Source organism: Aethalodelphis obliquidens, unplaced genomic scaffold (genome assembly GCF_003676395.1).
Source record: "Aethalodelphis obliquidens isolate GAN/ISIS:26980383/991018 unplaced genomic scaffold, ASM367639v1 scaffold29, whole genome shotgun sequence".
Classification (NCBI taxonomy): Eukaryota; Metazoa; Chordata; class Mammalia; order Artiodactyla; family Delphinidae; genus Aethalodelphis; species Aethalodelphis obliquidens.
Window position 1 is genome coordinate 5,339,503 of NW_020837973.1, and position 21,305 is coordinate 5,360,807.

The following is a 21,305-nucleotide window of genomic DNA, read 5'->3' on the forward strand; positions in this document are numbered from 1 at the left end:
AAAAAAAAAAAAAAAAAAAAAAAAAAAAAAAAAAAAAAAGGATCGTCCATCCCCAAAATAGAAGTGATTCAGTCACTCGCTGCAGGTCTCACTGGTCGCTGCCTGGCAGAGCCCTTCTTTGCAGCTGGTGGAGAGGCAGCTGCTAACTCGGGCCGCCTGGGCCCCCGGGGCGCTCGGACTCCGCTGTCTTAGTGTAAGTGCATCCATGTGGGCTTGAAAATCTACCGTAAAACTCCAGTAGTTATAACTCCAAATACTTTCCCCAAGCCATTGCTTTTGGCAAAAATGCAGACAGTGAGCACTGTGGAGCTGAGGGGAGGGAGCTCCAGCTTCTGAGAAACCGCTGGCTTTTCAAGGCTTTTGAGGGTTTTAAGAAGACTTGGAAGGAGTGGGAGAGGGAGAGAATAAATTAACAGTTGAAGTGAGTTTCTAGTGTTTTCTGTGGCATTTTACATTGTAATCAAAAAGCCTGGTTTTCCACAAGCACTTGGAGTTGAGCAGGTTCCTGGCGGGTGTGGAGGGGAGGCGTGACTCAGGGCAGCAGTAGGGCAGGGCCCTGGGGACGGTGGGCTGGGAGAGTTGGATGAGTTAATACTTGAGAGCACAGCTCTTACCTCCAGGACTGGGTGCTGACACGTCTCGTAACCACGTTGGAGGAGGTTGCGTTCATTCATCTGGCTCTTCTGTTCCTTAAAGCAGTGAATGAAATCTGACCTCTGACCATGGCTTTCCTTAGAAAAAGCTGTGGGGATTTCAGATCTAGGGGAACAGGCCGCCCTCTGTGCTCCCCCCTTGCAGACCCGCGTCAGTAACTGCTTGGCTTGTTGGCTTTGCCCCTTTTCTGTCCACACTGTTTTATTTTAAATGTACTTCACTGTCCTCGCTTCTGGTCCCTTGTGTCATCGTGTCTCTTTCCTGCTGTAGTGCGTCTGCCTGTCCTCCTTGTTTGCGTACAGAGACGTCACCGTGGAACAACCTGCAGGTGGCGCTGGGCTGGGAATGGGAGAGGGAGCAGCTGTGCCTGGGGCTGGACACCGAGGCTCCCAGGCCAGGAGGCAGGGAAAAGCCGGCAGTGGGTGCCCCCTGCAGAACCAGCCAGCCTTCCCCGGCTTCCGTTCAGATTTAGACAGAGTCGGGGACCCTGCAACCCTGCCAGCCCAGCTTCTGAAATCGAATATCATCCTCCTGAAATGGGTCATCTCTTTTCATGAATAGCTTTATTAGCTATGAAAGTAGTTTGGTTCTCTAACTTAACAATCCATGTTTTGCTCTTTAAAAAAGCTCATTGAGTTGGATTTCATAAATGTTCACAGCAACCATATACCAGCTGCTGAGACAGATACGGAAACATTGCTGATCTTGATAAGTTGGGACCAAAAGCAAAAATTAATTTGGGACATGTACTAAAAATTGAAAAGTCAGTCATTACCTTTTGAATGGGTTTGGCCTCTTACAAGAGAGCGATTGTAAATGAGAAATGTCTTTTTTCATTTTCAGTGAACTTTATTTTCTAGTATCTAGATTAAAAGCATGCTTGGTAATAATGTTCAGAAGTTTGTTTTCCAGTAGTTTCATGATGAAAACTAAAATGCACTGAAAACTCTGGTCTCACCATTTTCATCTTTCTTAAAATAGCCAGGAAGTGAATCAGTTCAGGGTTTGCTCCACTGCGTTGTATCAATTTGAGATTCTTCCAGATTGACTCTCAGAGTTGTGTGTGGTCTGTATGGGCCAGTAGCCAAGGCTAGAGTGTCTCAGAATCCACTGCTCGGAGACAAGGCATCAGGCGCGCGGCGCTTTCCTGCCTCGGCTGCCCGCAGGGTTCCTTTTGCACACAGACAGCAGACCTTTCCCACCGTGCCCCACCTGATGAGACCACTTGAGAGGCTCAAGCCACCACCACACAAAGCCATCCAGAGCGCCGCTCCTTGCCGGCCTTATCCCTTTAGGGCCCACGGTGGTGCGGGCACTCGGGTCCTCAGCTTAGGATGAGGGCTGCATTGTGCGGAGGTTTCCAGAGTTCGCTCCCGGCCTCGTGGCTGCAAAGTGGCCGCACGGGCCTCACATGCCAGTGGGTCCTCTCTGTTGCTCTTGCTGCCCTCTCCCCACAAGATGCCTTGTGGTCAGCTTCTGATTCCCATATTTCTTTGGATTTGAGGTGCTATTACTTGCAAAAACCCAACCCATTTGAAGTTGTCTTCTTCTTACAGGGCAGAAATATTGGGTTGGCCAAAAAGTTCATTCGGTATTAAGTAAGAGACGCCTTTTTCATTTTCACCAAGAACTTTATTGAACAACATATTCATTAACCGAGCGAACTTTGTGGCCAGCCCCATATAAACTTCATCTAGACAACTTCCTGCAGATCAGCCAACCTAAAGAGATGCACTGTTATGAAATGTACCATGAAGAAAGAAAAATATTTAGTTTTGCATTGATTTGATGCTCAGCCATTGATTGAAAGATGTATCCCAATTTTAGACATGTTGAAATGTTAAGGAAAAAAGAGTACATTTTCGTGATGATGAAAGAATAGCCTTGCTCAATTCCACAATTACATCAGTTACTTTGGAAAATGCTCTAATCAGGCACCATTGTTACAAACATCTTGTCGGGCTCTTAAATCCTAGTTTCGTAAATGGAGCAGTGAGTATGTGTTTAAATTATATCAAGAACTATAATGCTTGCTTTTGACAGACATGGCTCTTATTTGTCCACATTTAGCCCTAAGATTCTAAAACGTTTACTTAGAGAACCTTTGAGAGCCCCAGGACCAGGGTGTGTTTTTATCCTTTGTCTCCCATTGGAAGGTGTGTGGGCAGGGTGCACTCTCCCCAGGCCCCCAGGCGAGGCCTGTGCCCCCTGGGGAAGCCGCCCCTCATTCCTGGACGGTGGCGTCTCACGGGATGGAAGGAGCGAGGGTTGCAGAGACCACGTGCGGTCCTGGGGCCGCCTGCTCTGCCTGTGTTGAGCGTAGCGTTGCTCGGCCACCGGGGTGGAGACGAGGGAGCGGCGGCCAGGACTGCAGCCACGAGCCCCACGTGCTGTTGGGACTGAATTAAGTGAAGCTACAACCTGAGGCCCTCAGGCGTAGCAGCCAGCCTCAGGTGCCCGGTAGCCGCTTGCAGAACGTTGTGTTGTCACAGGAGTCCTGTCCGCAGCCTGTGCCTCCCCACTCCGCATGGATTTTAGGGCCTGGCAGAGGTGTCGGCACCAGGTACACTGAGGGGCTTGGAAACCTCGCTGCTGTTTAGGGGCGGGATGGGAAGAGTGGCGTCAGGGCTTAGAAGCCTGACCAACTTGATGTTCTTTTCTTTAAATTAAGCGATCAATATTCACTGTTAAAATTAGGAGATGAATACAAGCAAAAAGAATTTAAAAATTACAAGTAATCTTGTCATCTAGAAATATAGTTGACTTTTTTGTGTTGTATTTAATGTTTTGTTGTTTCCAAATGTTAAATATAATCACTGGTGTAATGAATATCCTCTCGGGCAGTTGTTTTCCCTCTAAAATGTATCATCTTTTCTCCACTTCACTTTTAAATTTATGCATATGATGAGTACATTCTTGTAAAAACCCAGAATTCCAGCAGCGCCCGCGTGTGGAGTAGGAGGTGGCCATTCTCACCAGCTCATCCGTCACCTGCAGGAGGAGGCCTGGCCGCCTTGGCACGTGGCCTCTTAGACCTTCTCCTGGGTTACGTGCATGCGGGGCATGTCTGTCACCTGTCTGTCACAGAGCCTCCCCTTGCTCTTCTTGGTGGGCGGACGGCGCCCGTCCTGACCCACGGCCCTGCCGTGAGCGTGTGTGTGGGGGTCTGGAGCCCAGGTGTCCAGGCGTGGGGTTCCGGGCTCAGCAAGGGATGCCTTTCTCTTGAGATACGTTGTCAGCTGATCCCAGAGCGTGAGGTCCAGCCCGAGAGAGGCCTGGTCTTTCTGAACAAGTCCTTCCTGCTTCTGACATGTGCACTTGACATTCGCTTTTTAATTTGTTTACACTCCGCATGTCTTTTGTTAGAATTTCTTGGTAATTATTTGACTCTCTCAGTTTTTGCATTGCGATTGTCATTTTTGTGTTGGAGTCTGGAAAGGCCTCCTTCAAGTTCGAGGTAGCTGATGATTTCCCTTGCTTTTTTCCCCTGACTTCTTCTATCTGATGTTTTCATTTAGTAATTTAACTCTGCGTCTGTGTTATGTTTTCAAATGTAGAACAAGGCAGGAAGCTAACTTCATTGGTTTTCCGCTGCTGTGTCAGGATTAGGCTTGGCTACAAAGAGTGAAAGTAACAGAGTGATGGTGCCCTGATCCCAGGGGACCAGCCGACCTTCTCCCTCTGCTGCATTTCTCAGCCTTGCGGGGATCACGGTTCTGGAGGCCGGCCACAGGCCAGCATGCTGGGACTAGGGAAGGGGAAGGGGAAAGGGCTGTGGGAGCTCTCCCCTTAGGAAACCCTCCGAGAAGGTCTCCCCAGGGCCTTCTGCTGGGGCCTGGCAGGTGCTCCCTGGCCTCTTAAGTGGCCTGGGCCCTCCAGGCGATCGTTGTTCCTGCTGGTTTTGAGATACCACCTCTCTGACCCATGATGGAGGAATTTTTCCATGGTGGTCACAGCATAGAAATTTCCTTGGAAGATTTGGAGGCTGAAAGCTAGTGGAGTGACGTGAGCTCTAGGAGATGCGGTGACTAAATTGTGAGCCATGGAGGAGACTTGGGTGTGGTTTTATGTAGACGTCTTGTCATCTGTGAGCTTCCTCTGAGGTTCTGATATGTGAGAAGAGTAACTGTCCTCGTTTTCAAGTAGAAAAGATCAAAACTTTTCACAGACATAATTCAGCAAAGCACTTTGGAGAACCAAGCGCGTGTGTATGTTCAGTGCCGGAGGCGATGGCCGCACACGCGGCCGCTGGCACTTACTGTGAAAGTGTGTTGTCCTAACCATCATGGGTCGTTTCTTAAAGTGAGGAAACTACTTGTAATGTGGTACTGAATAAATCATCCCAGCTGTTTTATTTATCACCGTTTACATTTTTTTAAAAGGACAGTTGGCCATTTAAGTAATTTCTGCTAACAAAGCAAGTTATCCGGTACAGGGGTAAACTGTTTCTTGGGTGTTGATTTTTGATGACATTGTACAGGGAAGGTAGATCTTAAGTGACAAAGTCATAAGCAAAATATGCATTTTATCAAAACTTGATTCATCCCACACATACTGGTTGAATGCTCACCGTAAGCAAGCGATGTTCCGCGCTGAGATCAGGGCCCTGGAGGTCACCTTCCCTGGACAGAGCCCGGGGCGGGTCACCACACCGGCTGGAGGGCGGGGCGCTGCTTCTCCCGCCTGCAGGCTCTGTTGGGCTGCCCCAACCCACAACTGCACTGCCTGCCCCACCCTTCCCAGCCCTCTGTGCTTCCTCTCTCCTCTCTGCGTTCCTTCCACCAAGAGCCTGAGCCGGAGGAGGCAGCAGCAGGGCTCTTTGGATCTGCCCGGGCCTCATGATGGTCATTAGACCTTCTCGTGTCTTTCTGCTGCACCAGTGGTGCATCACCCTCCAGAGCCACGCGGTCCTCAGGTGGCCCCAGCGGTCGCGCAGTGCCTCCCGGTCCCTGCTTGCCTCGAGTAAGAGCCTGCAGGGGCTGGGCCAGAGCCACCCTGTCCAACCAGGCTGCCAGCAGGATCCCTTCCATTCCCAGAAGGCAAAGCAAAAATACTCTTCCTAATATTTGTTACAGCCGTTGCTAATTTTTAGATGCAGTTTAATACAAATTTCAGGTAGGCGTTTCATTAGTGTATCTTATTGGTGGAACCCAACTCTGAAATCAGGAGGCGTGTGCTCTGCTGGCACTCCGCTCTGGGATGTGGGCACGCCGCGGCCTCGTTACTCATCTCTCCTGAATCAGGAGGGGAGGCGTGCTTGCCCGTCACAGAGAAGGGGCGCCCTTCTCTGTGACAGGCAAGTCAACAGACATCTGACGAGACTGACACTGTCACACTGGGCCGTGTCCGTGCCTCCTGGGAAGCTGACGGGCGACTTTTCATGTTGCTCTTTCACATGTGACAGTTCTCTCCACCCTGCAGGCGCAGACTGGCAGTGACATTTTGGCAAATCGGAATGGCCTGTTTCCTAGATGCTTTGATGTGTTACACTTGTGGGGTGTGGATAGGGTTTTGCCACACCAGGTTTGCTGTCCTTCTTCCGTGTCTCTGGGCCAGTTGCTTAGGTGCTCTAGGCCCATATCCTTATCTGACGTCTCCATGCTTCTGTACTCCTGGTGTTAGCAGAGCAGCGCTGAGCTGCAGGAGAGCGTGTGCTCTTAGTGCTTTGATGGACTGACTTCTCAGCGAGGTGACGGCTGGTGCAGTGGCACATGCTGTTGCCCCGAGGAGCCCTGTGCTGTCTCCTGACAGCTGCCCGGTGACAGTGTTACTGTCACTTGTTAACAGGGGGAGGTCCCCGGGGTGGTCACTAACGTGACACATCTGGTCCTGCTGACGATGTTGCCGAGCGCTGGGAACCATCGGCCACGCTGCGGACGTGACGTGCCTGCTGAGCTGCTGGAAGAGATGCAGTTAAAGGCTTAGGATGTAGTCGGCACTGGGTAGTTGTTGAGATGTTAGAAGCTCGACCTGGTAAATCGTGGAGTTGGTAGATATTTTGGAAAAATTACTGCATTTTAATGTTGCATGACTTTCTACCTTTTTGGGCTTACTAAAAACGGGACTCATGGCTGAATCAGCAGCATGCTTGGGGTGAAGTTTTGAGTGATTTTTTTAAAAAAATTAAACGTGATAACGTCAGGGCTCCAATCAGTGATGGCCTCACTGACCTTGCAGATGCACCGTGAACAAGCGTGTCGGGCGTTTATTTCCTGTGTGTGTCCCATGTGTGCTGTCAGCGGCTTCGAGTAGCTTTTAAACTGAGTGTCAGGATGGTCACTTCAAGTGAGTAGTGGGGGTGGCAGTCCTGAAGGTGAGAGAGTGAGGTTGGCCTCAAACAAGAGCCGAGGGCAGGTGAGATGTTAGACATCCTGTCCTTACCTTTGTCGTTTGGCGCTGGAAGGTCCTGTTAAGTGTTGTCTGCTGTCGGGTGGACTGTCTTGCCAGCTGTTGAGTTAACTAACATGGTAGTATTATTGCACAAATTTCATTTTGTCTTCTTTCCGTGCTGATAATCAAACTTAGAACGGAAGCAGCTAGCTTTGACTTGACGTAATTCCTAGGATCGCGTTATTTGCTTGCCCGTCTTTAAATCCCTGAAAGTAACCGAGGGCGGCCTGTGCTTCCTTCCTGGGTCTGCGGCCCAGATCCTCAGCTGAGACTTAACTCCCCGTCGCCACCTCCGGGGACTGGCGGAGACGTGAGTTTTGGGGCAGGGGTGTGAGGCAGCTTCTGGAGCCCGCTCCTTTCTCCTGAAACCATTGCTGTTTAGACCTTTCTTAGGAAAGACCGAGAGGGAGAGAGGGCCGAACTGACTCATGTCCCTGCACACCTTGGTGCTGGCCTCCTTGCGGGAATCGTGAGGGGGCTGCTCCAGTGCTGAGTTGAGTGGGGCTCTTTGACCGAGAGATGTGGTCGTGGGCCCTGGGTGCGGGGTCTAGGGTGTTGTCCGCTGGTGGGCCAGGCAGACCTGGCTGTCGAGACTTGGGGCCGCCAGGCTCCCGAGGACACACGTCTTCCTGGCCTGGCCTGTCTCAGAACCTTTAGTGAGGGTGCCCACGGGTGCAGAGCACAGCCCGGACAGGGTGAGAAACCCACTGGGTTTCCCTGCGCTGCCTCAGTTGGGATCACCCTCCATCTTTCACGGATGGAGTTCTCTCAGTTCGTTCATGTGAAGTCCCTGAAATGTTTCTTTTGAATAAGCCTTTAAATGCCAATTGAAAGTTTTGATATTTATATCAACAAAATTTGCTCGTGTTACTCTGTGGTGCTAAACCGTACCGTGGAATTTCATCCACCACAGAGTGTTCATTTCATTATATACTTTCAGAGGGAACAAGAAACTGGATTTTAAGTGGGCAGAAATATATTTTAGTGTCATGCTGCTCTAACAGCAGAATGAGAAGTGTGGTTAAGCTTAATTGTAACTCTAGTTTGTTTCTCTTTTGTCCACTAGACTTCATGAGGAAATAATTGACTTTTATAACTTCATGTCCCCTTGTCCTGAAGAAGCAGCCATGAGAAGAGAGGTGGTGAAAAGGATCGAAACTGTGGTTAAAGATCTTTGGCCGACGGCTGATGTGGGTATACCCTTTGCACTTCTGTGTCGCTACAAGTTCATGTCAGCACCCTGTGGCCGCCTGTGTCTGTGGATCAGTGCAGATGTGGCCGAGGCCATGCTTCCAGGTTCCAGGGGGTCCTGAGATGGGTGGCCGCCCTTACCGAGGAGCTGGTTAGAGATGCACGCGCCCTGCCCTTGCCCAGTCAGAAACCCTGGGCCTGCCCAGGTGGGATCTCTGCCGAACTTTGGTGGTTCTGACACCTTCAAGTGTGAGGACCATCGGCCCGAGGGAATTCCTTTTTGGAACAGTGTGGTTATTCTTCCTGGTTTAAGTTTACCCTAAGATGAGAAGTTTTACCTCTTCCCTGTGTCACGCATCCTAGTGTGTGTTTCATTTTGTGAAACTACACACTACTTTTCCAGAGAGCGAACGCGTGTACGTTGAGATGCGGTCCGTGGGCACTTGGAGTGCGGGGCCAGCGGGAGACGGCCCTCTGGCCGGCCCCGGGCTTCCCCTCCAGGGCACAGTGACACACGGCACTTCCGGCTTTGCACTTCGGTGCCCTGGGACAGAGCCCTGCCCTGTGCCTTCCACGGGCTTGAGCTGCGGGGCTCTCAGCAGGCCCTGGCTTTGTGGGCTGTGGGCGAGGCCAGGAATTGTTATGCCCGTTAGTGCTGAGTTGTTGAAGATTCCTTTCCGGGGCTGGCGTTTACCTTACAGACCGAGAGGAGTTTGTTTGACCGCTGGGCCCTTGCAGTGTTGCTGCGTGAGAAGGGGCGGGGCAGGGCCGTCCGCGTGGCCGCGTCTGAGACGCTCCCTCTCTGTTGCAGGTGCAGATATTTGGCAGCTTCAGCACGGGCCTCTATCTTCCCACCAGGTGAGGCCCAGCTGCACCGCCGCGCGGAGGACCAGGGTTGGGTCTGCATAGCCGGGTGGGTGTCTGCACGCGTGTTAAGGCTAAAGTAGGTTCCTTGCATTCAAAGCTAAGGCTAGAGACGCGAGCGAAAGGAAGAGACGGTGGAGCACGGAGGGGAGATTGCAGGAAATAAAAATTTAATGACCGTTGTGGTAACTGACGGCTTTGCATTCTTCCTCTTGCACTTAATGTGGTGGGATGCAGAGCGCTGGCTCCTAGGAGCGGGGGGAAGTGAGAGCCGTGGGAGCAAGCACGGTAGAAGACGGTCTGAGACTTTTGGATTTGTTTTTGAAAAGTTCATCTTATGTTTTAATGAAGATTCAAGCAAACTTCTACTTGAACAGTATTTTGTAAGGATTTTTATTGGATAGAAAAACGTCAAAGAAGTTTGCATTCTAAAGCCGTTCTCCAGTGTACCCTCGTCAAGGACGCTTCAGTATCTTAGTTTTATGTGCATCGTTTTATTAAAAGCTTATATTCTCCCAAGCCACTGTTAACGCTTGGAGGCTAAAGAGGCCACAGTCTCAGGATTTGGGTTGGCGTCGGCAGGGCCAGCGGGGAGCTGGACAGATTCGAGGTGTCCAGGAGCCCGGGCCAGTGCAGCCGTGAGGGCCTCGGTTGCCTCGGGGTGCGGGAGACTCGGTCAGCGTTTGCTTTCTGCCTCTGTTACGAGTGGCTCGTCAGCTGTGCTCTCTCACCGAGCGGGAGGGGCTTCCCGGCACGCCGTCTGCCTCTCGGAGGACCTGCGGGCCTGTGCCGGGGCGCGGGTCGGCCGGCCATGTGTGCCGCTGTGTGGGGAGGCGAGCAGGGCTCACACTCGCTTTTCTCCCACCCAGCGACATCGACTTAGTGGTCTTTGGAAAATGGGAGCGCCCTCCGCTGCAGCTGTTGGAGCAGGCCCTGCGGAAACACAGCGTGGCCGAGCCGGGCTCCATCAAGGTCCTCGACAAGGCGACGGTAAGCGCGGGTTCTGGGCCCCGGGCCCGTGCAGGGGCTCTGCGCGCCTGCAGGCAGCCTGCGTCCCGTGGGGTTAGCTGATGTGGCCAGCGGTTTCTGGCTGCGTGTTTGAAGACTTCCCTACTTGTAGTGTAAACGCGCTTGTATTTTTTTGTGGTTAGGAGTTGAAGCTGAGTATGTTTAGACACCGTCTGAAGTACAAGTTGTGAGAGCACCAAACTGTTCCTGCTCTAAAATGCATGATGGGGTCGTCTCTTGTGAGGCCGCGTAAAGAAAAGATATTAATACCCGAAACGAGACAGATTCAGAGGCTGCCTTTTGTGGAGAATGTGGCAGAATGATTAGACTGTGGCATTTATCACGTAGAAAAAGATTACCATTTGCCAAGTTATACTTCAGAGAGAGAAGCTTGCCTGTTCCTTTCATCGTTCCAAAATTGTACACACGTGAAAACTGTGCTTCTCTCGGGAGAAGATGGAAGATGAGGCGGCTTTGGAAGCGCGGGCCCAGGTTCACCCTGGTCCAGGGCCGCCGACAGCTCAGGAGCTTCGTGTTACCTGCCTGTGGTGTGCGGGTTGTCAGAGTCTCGGCTCTGCCCTTCTGTGGCTCTGCCGTTTGTCCCGTCGTGTTGGCCCCTCGAGAGTGCACGGTGGGTGGCCGGTGGTCTCTGACCAGGTGTCCTTGTTTAGGTGTAGAGCAGCTGAGGAGGCTCAGCCTGAGTGTCTTGGGTTCCAGAACTTTCTGGAGGACAGACCATGTGCTGAGTAGATGCTGCAGGAGCTGCATGGTCAGGTGGCCTCATTGCTGTCACACACCTCCTCAGCTGCTGGAGGCCCGTTGTAGGCCTCCACGAGTGTCAGCTGTTGCCAGGCAGCCCTCTCTGCCAGGCAGCCTCACCGGCATCTCATCACGGGCCCTGAGCCCAGCGTGAGAGCTGTGTTTAAGGTGGAAACTGGTCTATTTTGAACAACCACCACAAAATAAGTATTGCAGTGTTACTACTAATCTCCAGAATCTGGGGCTTCAACACATGAGCGAGGGTGGGGGGGGAGGGAGAGAGAGAGAGAGGGGGGGGGGGGGGAGGGGGGGGGGGGGGGGGGGGGGGAGAGGGGGGGAGGGAGGGAGAGAGAGGGAGAGGGAGAGAGGGAGTGTGTGTGTGTGTGTGTGTGTGTGTGTGTGTGTAAGGCAGGAGGGTGCCAGGAGTGATTTGGGGAGAAAAGTCTGTGCGTATAGAAGAGGCTTCATAGCTGTGTCCAGAGGTGCCGGGGAAGATGCTGGCTCCTGAGGAGCTTACCACATCCGGGAGGTGTGGGCCCTTGACCACAGGCTCCTTCTGAAGCAGTTTTGATCAGTTCTTTGGGAAAGTGTTTTGTTTCCTCTGCCTCCTTAGACCTCGCCCTGCCTGGTGGTGGAGGTGATCTCCAGGAGAGACTGTCACCACCTGCTGGCCTGTCCCTCTCACACGTGTCCTGGGCAGTTTGCCCCCAGGTGTATATGTTTTAGAGCCCAGAGCAGGTGTGCACTGAAGAGCGTGTTCCTCTGTTGACTTCCAGACATTTTAAACCTTTCGTGAGACCCCGATTGTTTTGGCGGAGGGAACGTCCTTTTTTGTTCCTTAGAGGCGCCTTTTTTTCTGGAAGAACAGTTTTGTGTGGGGCAGGTGTGGTCTGAGTGGTTGCTTGGGCAGCTTTTATGAGGCTGGTTTTGGGTGCCTTTTGGTGATGATTCTTGTTACTGAGAGCATTTAGAGAATAGCCTTTTACTTGATTTTCAGGGAAAAAAAATGTTTTTAAGTTAAATTGTCTTAAAGAATGAAAACCCACAATAGAGTTGTTTGGAAAAACAATATCAGTACAAAATATAATTTAAAAAACAGCTTTGAAGTTACTTTGAACGCTTTCAGAAGTTCTAGCAAATGTGATTTGGGGACCCAAAGCTCTGCCCATCCCCAGGCCCTCATGGGGAGACAGGGCCTTAGCTGGCTTCCCCTTGCGGTAGGCAGGCTTAGGGAGCACAGGTCCTGCAGAGAGCCCGTGGTTGATGCTCGGTCACCAGCGAGGCGCCGGGTCAGGCCGGCAGGGCGGCAGAGATGAGCGCTAGCTGTTGTCGGATGGGGGGGCGGCCTTGGGGGCTCATGGGGTTGATGCTGGGAAAGTCCCTTTTCCTCTCATCTTTACAATCTGGGGTTCATGATCTCTAAGCCCCTTCTGTGTATAAGGAGAAAAACCCTCTGTACAACTTGGGAAACATCTGATGCCTGACCGTGGAAAACGTTGCCTATTAAAGCACAGTTTTCTGTTTTCTAAAGCACAATTAACTCCTTGCAGGTGCCGATAATAAAACTCACAGACCAGGAGACGGAAGTTAAAGTCGACATCAGCTTTAACATGGAGACTGGGGTCCGGGCAGCGGAGTTCATCAAGAATTACATGAAGGTGCTGTCTCAGCAAGTTAGCACAGTAAAAACCAGGGGGTGATAATCTTTAATGACAAAGACTGTAGCAGCTGAATTTATCCTGCAGTACTGTTTCCAGAGACACTTCAAAACTACAGAGCTGTTTTGCAGATTTGCCTTCCTTGGCTAACCATTTCATACACTCGAGCATTATTTTAGAGCACTTTGTTGAAATATTCTTTCTAGTTATTACAAAATGACCATCCCTGTAGCTCAGCGTGCCTGATTGCAAGTTGAGTACACCATAGTGGAGTGTATGTAGATTTGCTTACTTTGGGTGGTCTTAGTGCCTAAGGATGGGACGCATTCACTGGACTCTGACCAGGTGTGTGGTGCAGTTAAATGGAGAGTCCTTCCCTCCTGTTGCCGTGGAGGTGGCGAGGCGACCCCAGCCCCATCATCTGGACCCTGCCTCTGCCCACAGTTTCGGGACCACGTGCTCCCCTTCCCTCTGCACCATCCTGCTTGCCTGAAGGGTCATTTCTACCCCAGCAGAGCAGGAAAAGCAGCAGGAGCTTCCACATCCCTCCACCCACTTCTCAGCCCTTCTGCCCTCCACCCTTTGCCCTGCGTTTGGCGATGCTGCCTTCTGCTGGCCTCCTGCTGCCCCCCTTGCCCCTCTCACGGGTGCTTCTGAGTGCTGGCGTTTGCACACTGCCGCACACCCACCCGCAGAGCCCTGGGAGGAGAGGCTCATTCTCTCCCCAGCCCCACTGGGCTTGGGGTCTCCATGCAGGCTCCCCACCTCACCCCTGCTGAGCCATAACCTGGGGGGGGGGGGCCAGCGTGGCCCTGACGAGCCCCTCACATAATTCATTCTCAGGCCCCTACGGTGTGAGGATGATTGGCCTCGAGCCTTCCGAGGGGCAAGAGGATGAAGGGAGCTTCCTGTCTGCCATGTGGAATTTGCTGTGTGAGAAGTCTTCAAAGCTACAGAGTCTAACCAGATGATGTTTTTCTTCTGGAATTTGCAGAAATATTCATTGCTGCCTTACTTGATTTTAGTACTGAAACAGTTCCTCCTGCAGAGGGACCTGAATGAAGTTTTTACAGGTGGAATTAGCTCGTACAGCCTAATTTTAATGGCCATCAGCTTTCTGCAGGTGAGTGTGCTTTCTCTCGAGAACCCCTGACCCTGAGGCTTCCGTGGGAGTGCCCTTCCTTGACGCTCTTACCGGCTGCTTCATGGGTCCCAGCTCCTTGCTGTCCCTTCGGTATTCTGTTTGGTGTGGTAGAAATTGACTTCTAGTCTTCATCATAAAACTCTGTTTTGATCAATACTATTTCCTTTGCTCCTTCGTAGCTTATTATTGTATCCGATTTAACTGTTGGAGGGAGGGCTTATCTCGTTCTGTCAGTCGGGTGTATATTGATCTAATCTTGAAGAAACACTCTATTTAGAAAAATTTCATGCCTTGAGGGACAGTGAAACACTATTTTTCTCGGTTCTTGACTATGATTTATACTGCAAAATTTGTCTCAGAAAAATAGTTGGCTACCACAGAAGGTAAAAAAATACTGAAGAGGGCTTTTTTTTCTGAGTGATGAAAAGTCAGTATTTTGTCTTTAATTATCTGTTGTGCTTATTTTGTTGAGTACCATGGAAAAACCAATCAAGAGAGAACCTCCCTAAGTATTAAATGCTGTGATAAACTATACTTATACTACTTTTTAGACATACATTCTCTAAGTTAACGGAGACATGAATTGCCCCGTTTAAATTTACTGGAATGAAGGACTGCGCCTGTGTTCTAGCTGCACAGCACCGTCCTCCATATTTACCAGCAGGTTTGCATTTGTGGTTTTATGTCCAGAATTTGGTCATTTTTCTCAGTGTCATTAGTACAGCTGACAGTAGGATTGCTGGTCACAGCACCTTTCACCATGTTGATTTCCTTGGCATGTTTTTGCAGAGGTGCCGTAAGAACAGTGAAAATGGAGTTCCGCGCCCATTTTCTTACCGTTCTAATGACACTGCCTTGGCCTCCCCTTTCACCTCGGAGATGCTGCCCTTGTAGCCATTCTTCCCAAGTTTTCGGACATTATTTTTTTTTTTTACGGTATGCGGGCCTCTCACTGTCGTGGCCTCTCCCATTCCGGAGCACAGGCTCCGGACGCGCAGGCTTAGCGGCCATGGCTCATGGGCCCAGCCGCTCTGTGACATGTGGGATCTTCCCGGACCGGGTCACGAACCCGTGTCCCTTGCATCGGCAGGCGGACTCTCAACCACTGCGCCACCGGGGAAGCCCCGGACATTATTTTGAACAGAGCACAACGTTGTGCGCTTAATTTATCTCCTCCTGTTTTCCTGATTGAAACTCTTCCAGTAGCCTTGTAACGGACCACTGCCCACTTCTGTGGTGCTGGACTCCCCGTCTGAAGTGACCATGGAGGCCGCACCTGGCCGGGGCGGGGTTGCCGCTATCCCCTGCCCACCCCTCGGTGCCTTGCCCGCCCTGCCTCAAAGCCGTGACTGCTGTAGCGTCTGTGTTCATTTCACGGCTCATTGAGGTCAGGAGGCCCAGCCTTGCCCCGGGTGGGCTCTCAGCTGGATGATTTTTGACTAAGGCCAGGAAAATAAGGAAGGGAGAAGGTGAGGCAAAAGTAAGAATGCAGCATTGTGCCTTTGTAAGGTCTTCCGAACCCTGAAAACACCTGCAGGCTTTAGAAACCGTATTTCCTTGAGGAGCTAAAATGCTATAAGCATTTTCAGCCCTTGTGCTTCTGCTGGGACTCGGACTTCTATGTCCTTTCGGACTTTCTTGATTGCTGCTGTCCAGTGTGACTTGCTGTGTGAGGGCAGTGCTGTCTGCTCGGTCCAGCAGCATGGCCATGTGTGCTTACGGGGCGCTGGCAGTGTGGCTATAGCAGACCAGCAAACTGAATGTTTAGTTTGTTTGTTTTAATTCGTTTAAATATAAACACTCACGTACGGCTCGTGGCCGTCACAGTGGGCAGCGCAGGTCCCTGTTGCTCACATTCGTGAGCCTCTTAAATTAGTGACACTTGGGTGGGGTCAGTAGACAGGGGCTTGGAGCTTCAGAATAAATCCATCACCTGCTTCAAGAAAGCGTGGTGTGGAGCTGAGGCTGACGCGCACCCGTGTGCCCGGGCAGGGCTGTGAGTGTGCTGTAAATATCAGGATGCGGTGCTGATGCGGTGCTGACTACCGCACACAGTTAACATTAACCGGTTCACGTTGCCCTGTGGTACTGTTCAGTCTCACACTGCCCCCTGTTGGCTGTATTTCAGAACAATGGAATTGAGATTAGAATCCGTGAAAGCACCTCCACCATCTGGGTGACTCTAAATTGTGCAGAACACAGTCCACTTATTTATCAGTGTTGGGGAATTTGCAGTTCATCAGATGTCTGTGTAGGAGGTAGCTATATGGTTACAGATTTCAAAGAATTAAAGTATAATATAAAAATTCAGAGGAGAAACTTTTATTTCTTTTGAGCACTCTTGATTGGCAAAAGATATCCAGGCTTTGTTGGTGCCTCCTGGCTGCCTCTGCGAGTGTCCTCACGGTGCTGGTGCGCAAGGGAGGGCCACCGACTGTGCGCGCCCTTGGCAGGCTAGCCGAGGCCGCCTCGCGCAGCTGTCCCTAGAGAGTGACCAGAATCCGAACAAACCGTGGGTGCCTTGCTTTTACAGTTGCATCCAAGAATTGATGCCCGGAGAGCTGATGAAAACCTTGGAATGCTTCTTGTAGAATTTTTTGAACTCTACGGAAGAAATTTTAATTACTTGAAAACTGGTATTAGAATAAAAGAAGGAGGTGCCTATATCGCCAAAGAGGAGATCATGAAAGCCATGACCAGCGGGTACAGGCCGTCGATGCTGTGCATTGAGGACCCCCTGCTGCCTGGTAAGGACCCTCGCCTTGCACTCGCCCCAGCATGGAGGCATCACGTGCCAGCCGGGTGTGGAGGGGCATCCACAGGCCCCCCCCCCCCCCCCCCCACACACACACACACTGAGCCGAGGGCATGTGATCTGATGTAGGTTCCTGCTGTACTGACAGAGTCAATGGTGGCACGTTCAGAATTCATTCTTAATGCTTCTAATTAACGTACTGTAAAGTTGCAACTTTGTTTACTTTCTGTAATCAGAAGAACATAGAAAGTGAGAATTAAGAAAAAAAATTTATTTTTTCTGAATAGAAAAGTGTTACGTATCCATCATAAACCATCTGCTTCCCGGAAGTTTGCCACATAGAAAAGTGAAGTATGCCATAATCCCCTCCCTTTTGATGTGTTTTTCTCCAGTTTTCCATACGTGGATATTAACATTGATTGTTGCCTCCTTATTAATTGAATGGCGTCACATAATACCAACAGACTGCAGCTTGTCATTTATTTAAACAATGCACGCGAGACGCTTTTCCTCTGTGCGTGGGGAGTGTTCGTTGTAAGGGCTTCCTCCTTGCAGACCCCGAGGCAGGTTAGGATACTTTACACCCACACCTTTGGTGACCATCTTTTAAATCTTTGCCGATCTGATGAGACCGTGCAGTACACGTTGTCACGTACCTTACAGTTTTTTAATGATGAGTGAGGTTAAACACATGGTTACTATCAATTGTGCAAAATGTTTATTGAGCATTTATTAGGTGACACAGTGTACTTACTGTTGGTGATAAAGTCAGTGACAGACAAGTGACAGGAAGGGTGGTGGAGATTGTTAGCTCCAGGTCCACTGCCCTTTGTGTTACTTTTTGTGTGAGCTCATGTGCTTTGTCCATCTGTCTGCTGGCCTGTCCTCACTGACTTTGTAAGGTCCTCTGTGCGTCAGGGAAGCCTTTCTTTGTTGACATGCTGTACTTTTGTCTCTTGTGTCTGTATTTGGTATTTTTTATTGTTTTGCTCCTGTATATGTTTTCCAACATCCTCAAATTTATGATTTCTGTTTTGTTTTGTGGCTTCTGGGGTATGAAATTTATTTCTTAAAAATCTTTTGAAAGACTCTCCTCTGTGATCTGTAAGCGCTGTAGTCCACACAGGTGCTTATCCCTCAGCCCATCAGGACAGGTTTCTCTCACCGGTTTGTCTGTTTGGATCAGTTAAATGGCAGGCAATTCCTTGGTCTTCAGTGTTTGCTGAAATATAACTGAAACATGAAAACCCACACAGTTACTGGGTTACATTATTATTAAACCTGGAAAGGAGACAATTCCAGTACTTAAGGCTATATCTCCTAAAAAACACCCTCACCTGAATTGTGAAGAGCGAGTTACGTGTAAAAATTAAACTTGGAAACCCTGCCATTCTTAACAAAAGTCGGCTCCTTGCCTGTGGCTCTTGCTGACTTCAGTGGCGGCTTCGTCTTTATTTGCCATCCACCCAAGAGTTCGGCCTGGCACCTTCTGTCCTCGAGGGTTTGCTTCTTCAGGCCCCCTCGGTGCTGACAGGTGCGGGGCTCAGGCTGACCTGTCCTCTCGGGCAGGCCCTGGCCGTCTGGTTAAGGTTGTGCCTTGGCTCCATTGCACTTCCTGCCATCTGGGGGGTGACCCTAGTGTTTGAGGAGCTGTCACTCCGTCTCCATGAATGACGGCTCCTTTAACGGACATGGATCCTGATCTGATGGTGAGAGGGGCCCTCGGGCTGCAACGCCCCCAGCTGCCCACGGCGGTGGGCGCTGTGCACTTCCTGGCGCCCGATCCAGCTGTGCTGGGGGGTCTGGAGGGTGTTTCAGGGCTGGGAGCCTGTGTGGGAAAGGCTCACGCGAGAGGACCACGCGGCTGGGTAGCAGCTCCCACGGCAACCTTTCTGTTTCAGGGAACGACGTGGGCCGGAGCTCCTACGGGGCCATGCAAGTGAAGCAGGTGTTCGACTACGCCTACATCGTTCTCAGCCACGCCGTGTCGCCGCTCGCCAGGTCCTATCCCAACAGAGATTCCGAAAGGTAGCCCTGTCCTGGGTGCCGCAGCCTCTGCAGCACCGGCGCCCTGGCCTCTGTCGTTTGTTGACGGGTGTGCCACCCTATCTTGGGAGAACTGGGAAATACTGGTAAAGGAAGGCCTTTCAGGAGTTCAGGATGGTCATCGTGCTCAAGGGTGGAAAATTTTTTATTTAGGGAGTTAACATTTTCTCAGGTGTTAGTTTTGGGGAGCTCATTTCTGGCTTTTAAAGCTGTGGCACGTGGTGCTTTTTCTCAGGCCGTCTTCAAAATGTGGGTGCTCAGCTCCGAGGGACACGTCTGCCCGCGGCCCCGGCCCCTTCCTGCACACTTGTCCCCCATTCCCTGTTATGAGTGTGCACTCTCGTGGTGTATGCTTTGATTGGCGATGAGCAGTATTTCTTTCTGAGCCCAGACGCTGCTGCTGTGGTGGAGGTGGAGGGACTTGGGGTGGGGGGAGAGGGGAGTTGAGAGGAAGGCTGAGGTGATGGTCACCAGTGGTCACCGCAGCAGGACCGCCACCTCCATCCTCGGCAGGTGATGGAGACAGTGGCCTCTGAGGCCTGGCCCCAGCGGTGGTGGCACAGGGCTCTGCGGCCTCAGTCCACTCAGCGTTTGCAGGCAGAGCTTTGGGCCCGTGCTGGGCTCTCGCTGTCTCGCCCGAGTGCTGGGAAATGGGACCCCTGTGGTCACTGGGGCTGGGGAGGGCAGGCTTCCCTACTCGGCCCCGGGCTTCAGCGGTCTTTTGTAGATAGACGTAGGTCCAAGGATTTCTGCCTAAGAGCACCCATTTTTTTCTGTCCTGTGATTGCAAAGTATGTTTGGGCTCAAACCCCGGAAGTCATACAGATTTGTAAAATTATTTCAGCTCTTTGCCCGCCTTTCGCTTAGTGAGGTTCTGTGTTAAAATGTAAAGTAGCTGCTGGGAAGGACTGTTGACTGCCCGTGTCCTCCTGCTGCAGCACCTTAGGGAGGATCATCAAGGTGACCCAGGAGGTGATCGACTACCGGGCGTGGATCAAGGAGAAGTGGGGCGGCCGGGCCCACGCGCCGCCAGACGCCGGTGAGAGGCCAGCCCAGGGCCGTTGCTGCGCCGCCTGACCCGTCGGTGCAGCAGTGTCTCTTTGTCCCTTGGTGGTAAACTGTTCACTCCAGGGGCACCTCGCTTTCTGTGAGAGTTTCATTTAAAACTGCTAAGGTTAGGCCAGTGCTGTACAGTAGAAATAACGTGTGTGCCACACGTGCAGTTCTAAAGCTCCTAGTAACTGCATTGCCAGCGTGGAAAGAAGCAGGTGAAATTAATTTTGATAATATATTTTATTCAACTTCTAGTGTTCAGAATATTAACATTTGAACAGGTAGTCAATATACAGAGTTACTGAGATTTTTTTTTCGGTACTGTGCCCTTGAAATCCAGTGTGTTTTTACACCCAGAGCACATCGTGATCAGGGTTTGTGCAATTTCCAGATGAAACTGTACATCCACGTTGTTCCAGGCCTATTTAAATGTTCTCCAGTAACTGAAGTGTAATTTCAAAAATTAATCGAAACGAAGTAAATTAGAAATGCGGTTTGTCAGGCCCCTGAGCAGCGTTTAAGGCGCGGCGGGGCCCTCGGGCTGAGGTGCGTGACAGCTCTGTCTTCCCTCCACAGATGACAGGATTAAGACCACCGAGAGGACGGGCACGTGCGAGGGGGAGCAGCCTCCGCGCCGGGACCCCGAGTCGCCCTGCGGCCCACGCCTGGCCCTGTCCCTGCCCAGCCCCCAGCTCCTGTCCTCCGGCTCGTCTGCCTCCTCTGTGTCCTCGCTCTCCGGAAGCGACATCGTGAGTGTTTCTGCTGGGGGTGTGTGTGTGTGTGTAGAAAACGCCCGCAGCAGTGAGTTTAAACTCTGCCCCCCTCACTTTATCGCTTGCTCTGTGTGCCTGAGGCCGCCCCGCGTGCGCGCCCAGCGGTCCCCGCTGTGCCTAGAGCCTCAGGTGGCGGGCACGTGGCCCCTCGGGAGAGGTGGGCCCGCGCAGCGCGGCTGCCGTGGGTCGTGTCTCACCCACTTACTGGGAGGTGAGACCTTGCAGTCTGGGCGTCCCTTCTGCATCTCCTTTACGTTCTTCTTCGCTTACATTCTTCTGCCCAGGTCTTATGACTTGGGGGAGACCTGGGCAGACTGGGGCTGCCCACATCCCAGGACCCTGGGGGCTCACCCTTGGCCGCTCCTGTTGATGTTAGGGGCACGGGCCTCGGGTGCAGCCATCCTCTTGTCACCCCCAGGATTCGGACACGCCCCCCTGCCCGACGCCCAGCGTGCGCCAGTTCAGCCTCCAGGTGCCTGCCCCTCTGCCGGCCAGCCTGCCTGCCGCCCTGCCGGTGCCGAGCGGCAGACCTCAGTCGGCCACGCCCAGGACGCTGGTCATGGCAACTAACACCCAGGTAGGTGGCTGGTGACAGCCCCGGGACCAGCTCCCAGCTGCTGCCTGCGCTGTAGGAATGGCTGGTACGGTAGAACTTACAGAAGCAACTTTAGAAGTCTCTGGCAGTTCCACTTCCGTCTTGTAGGAAATTCTCATCTTCTGTGGGTGGATAGGATGTAATTGTTGTTCAAGGGACGTCCGTGCAGTTGAGGCCCGCCAGGCCCTGTGTGTGCAGCGAGGGGACTCTTGGTTCCCGGGCACCGAGGTGGCTTTTCTGCAAGCGTGAGGCCACCTCCCTGGGGCCATGCTGAGAGAGGGACTCCGCTGCCGTCCCTGGGCAGAGACGGACACTGCCCTTGCTCTCCCCTAGATTCTCAGTGTTTACACTCTTACGAAGTTTTGATATAAACTTTGACTTCTCCACGTTATCCATTAGGCAGTATTTATAGGTT

General features: G+C 51.7%; 1 protein-coding gene across 1 annotated transcript in view; it reads left to right on the plus strand.

Annotated features, from left to right (window-relative positions):
* Nucleotides 1–21,305, plus strand: part of TENT4A (terminal nucleotidyltransferase 4A) — a gene marked incomplete at its 5' end in the record, with an annotated part of 44,466 nt that overhangs the window by 17,775 nt on the left and 5,386 nt on the right. Inside the window, 10 exons of the mRNA XM_027125375.1 lie at nucleotides 8,111–8,234; nucleotides 9,047–9,093; nucleotides 9,969–10,089; nucleotides 12,417–12,524; nucleotides 13,519–13,647; nucleotides 16,202–16,415; nucleotides 18,325–18,451; nucleotides 19,408–19,508; nucleotides 20,099–20,271; nucleotides 20,714–20,872. Of these exons, the coding sequence (XP_026981176.1) occupies nucleotides 8,111–8,234; nucleotides 9,047–9,093; nucleotides 9,969–10,089; nucleotides 12,417–12,524; nucleotides 13,519–13,647; nucleotides 16,202–16,415; nucleotides 18,325–18,451; nucleotides 19,408–19,508; nucleotides 20,099–20,271; nucleotides 20,714–20,872 (1,303 nt within the window). The remainder of the gene's footprint in view (nucleotides 1–8,110; nucleotides 8,235–9,046; nucleotides 9,094–9,968; nucleotides 10,090–12,416; nucleotides 12,525–13,518; nucleotides 13,648–16,201; nucleotides 16,416–18,324; nucleotides 18,452–19,407; nucleotides 19,509–20,098; nucleotides 20,272–20,713; nucleotides 20,873–21,305) is intronic.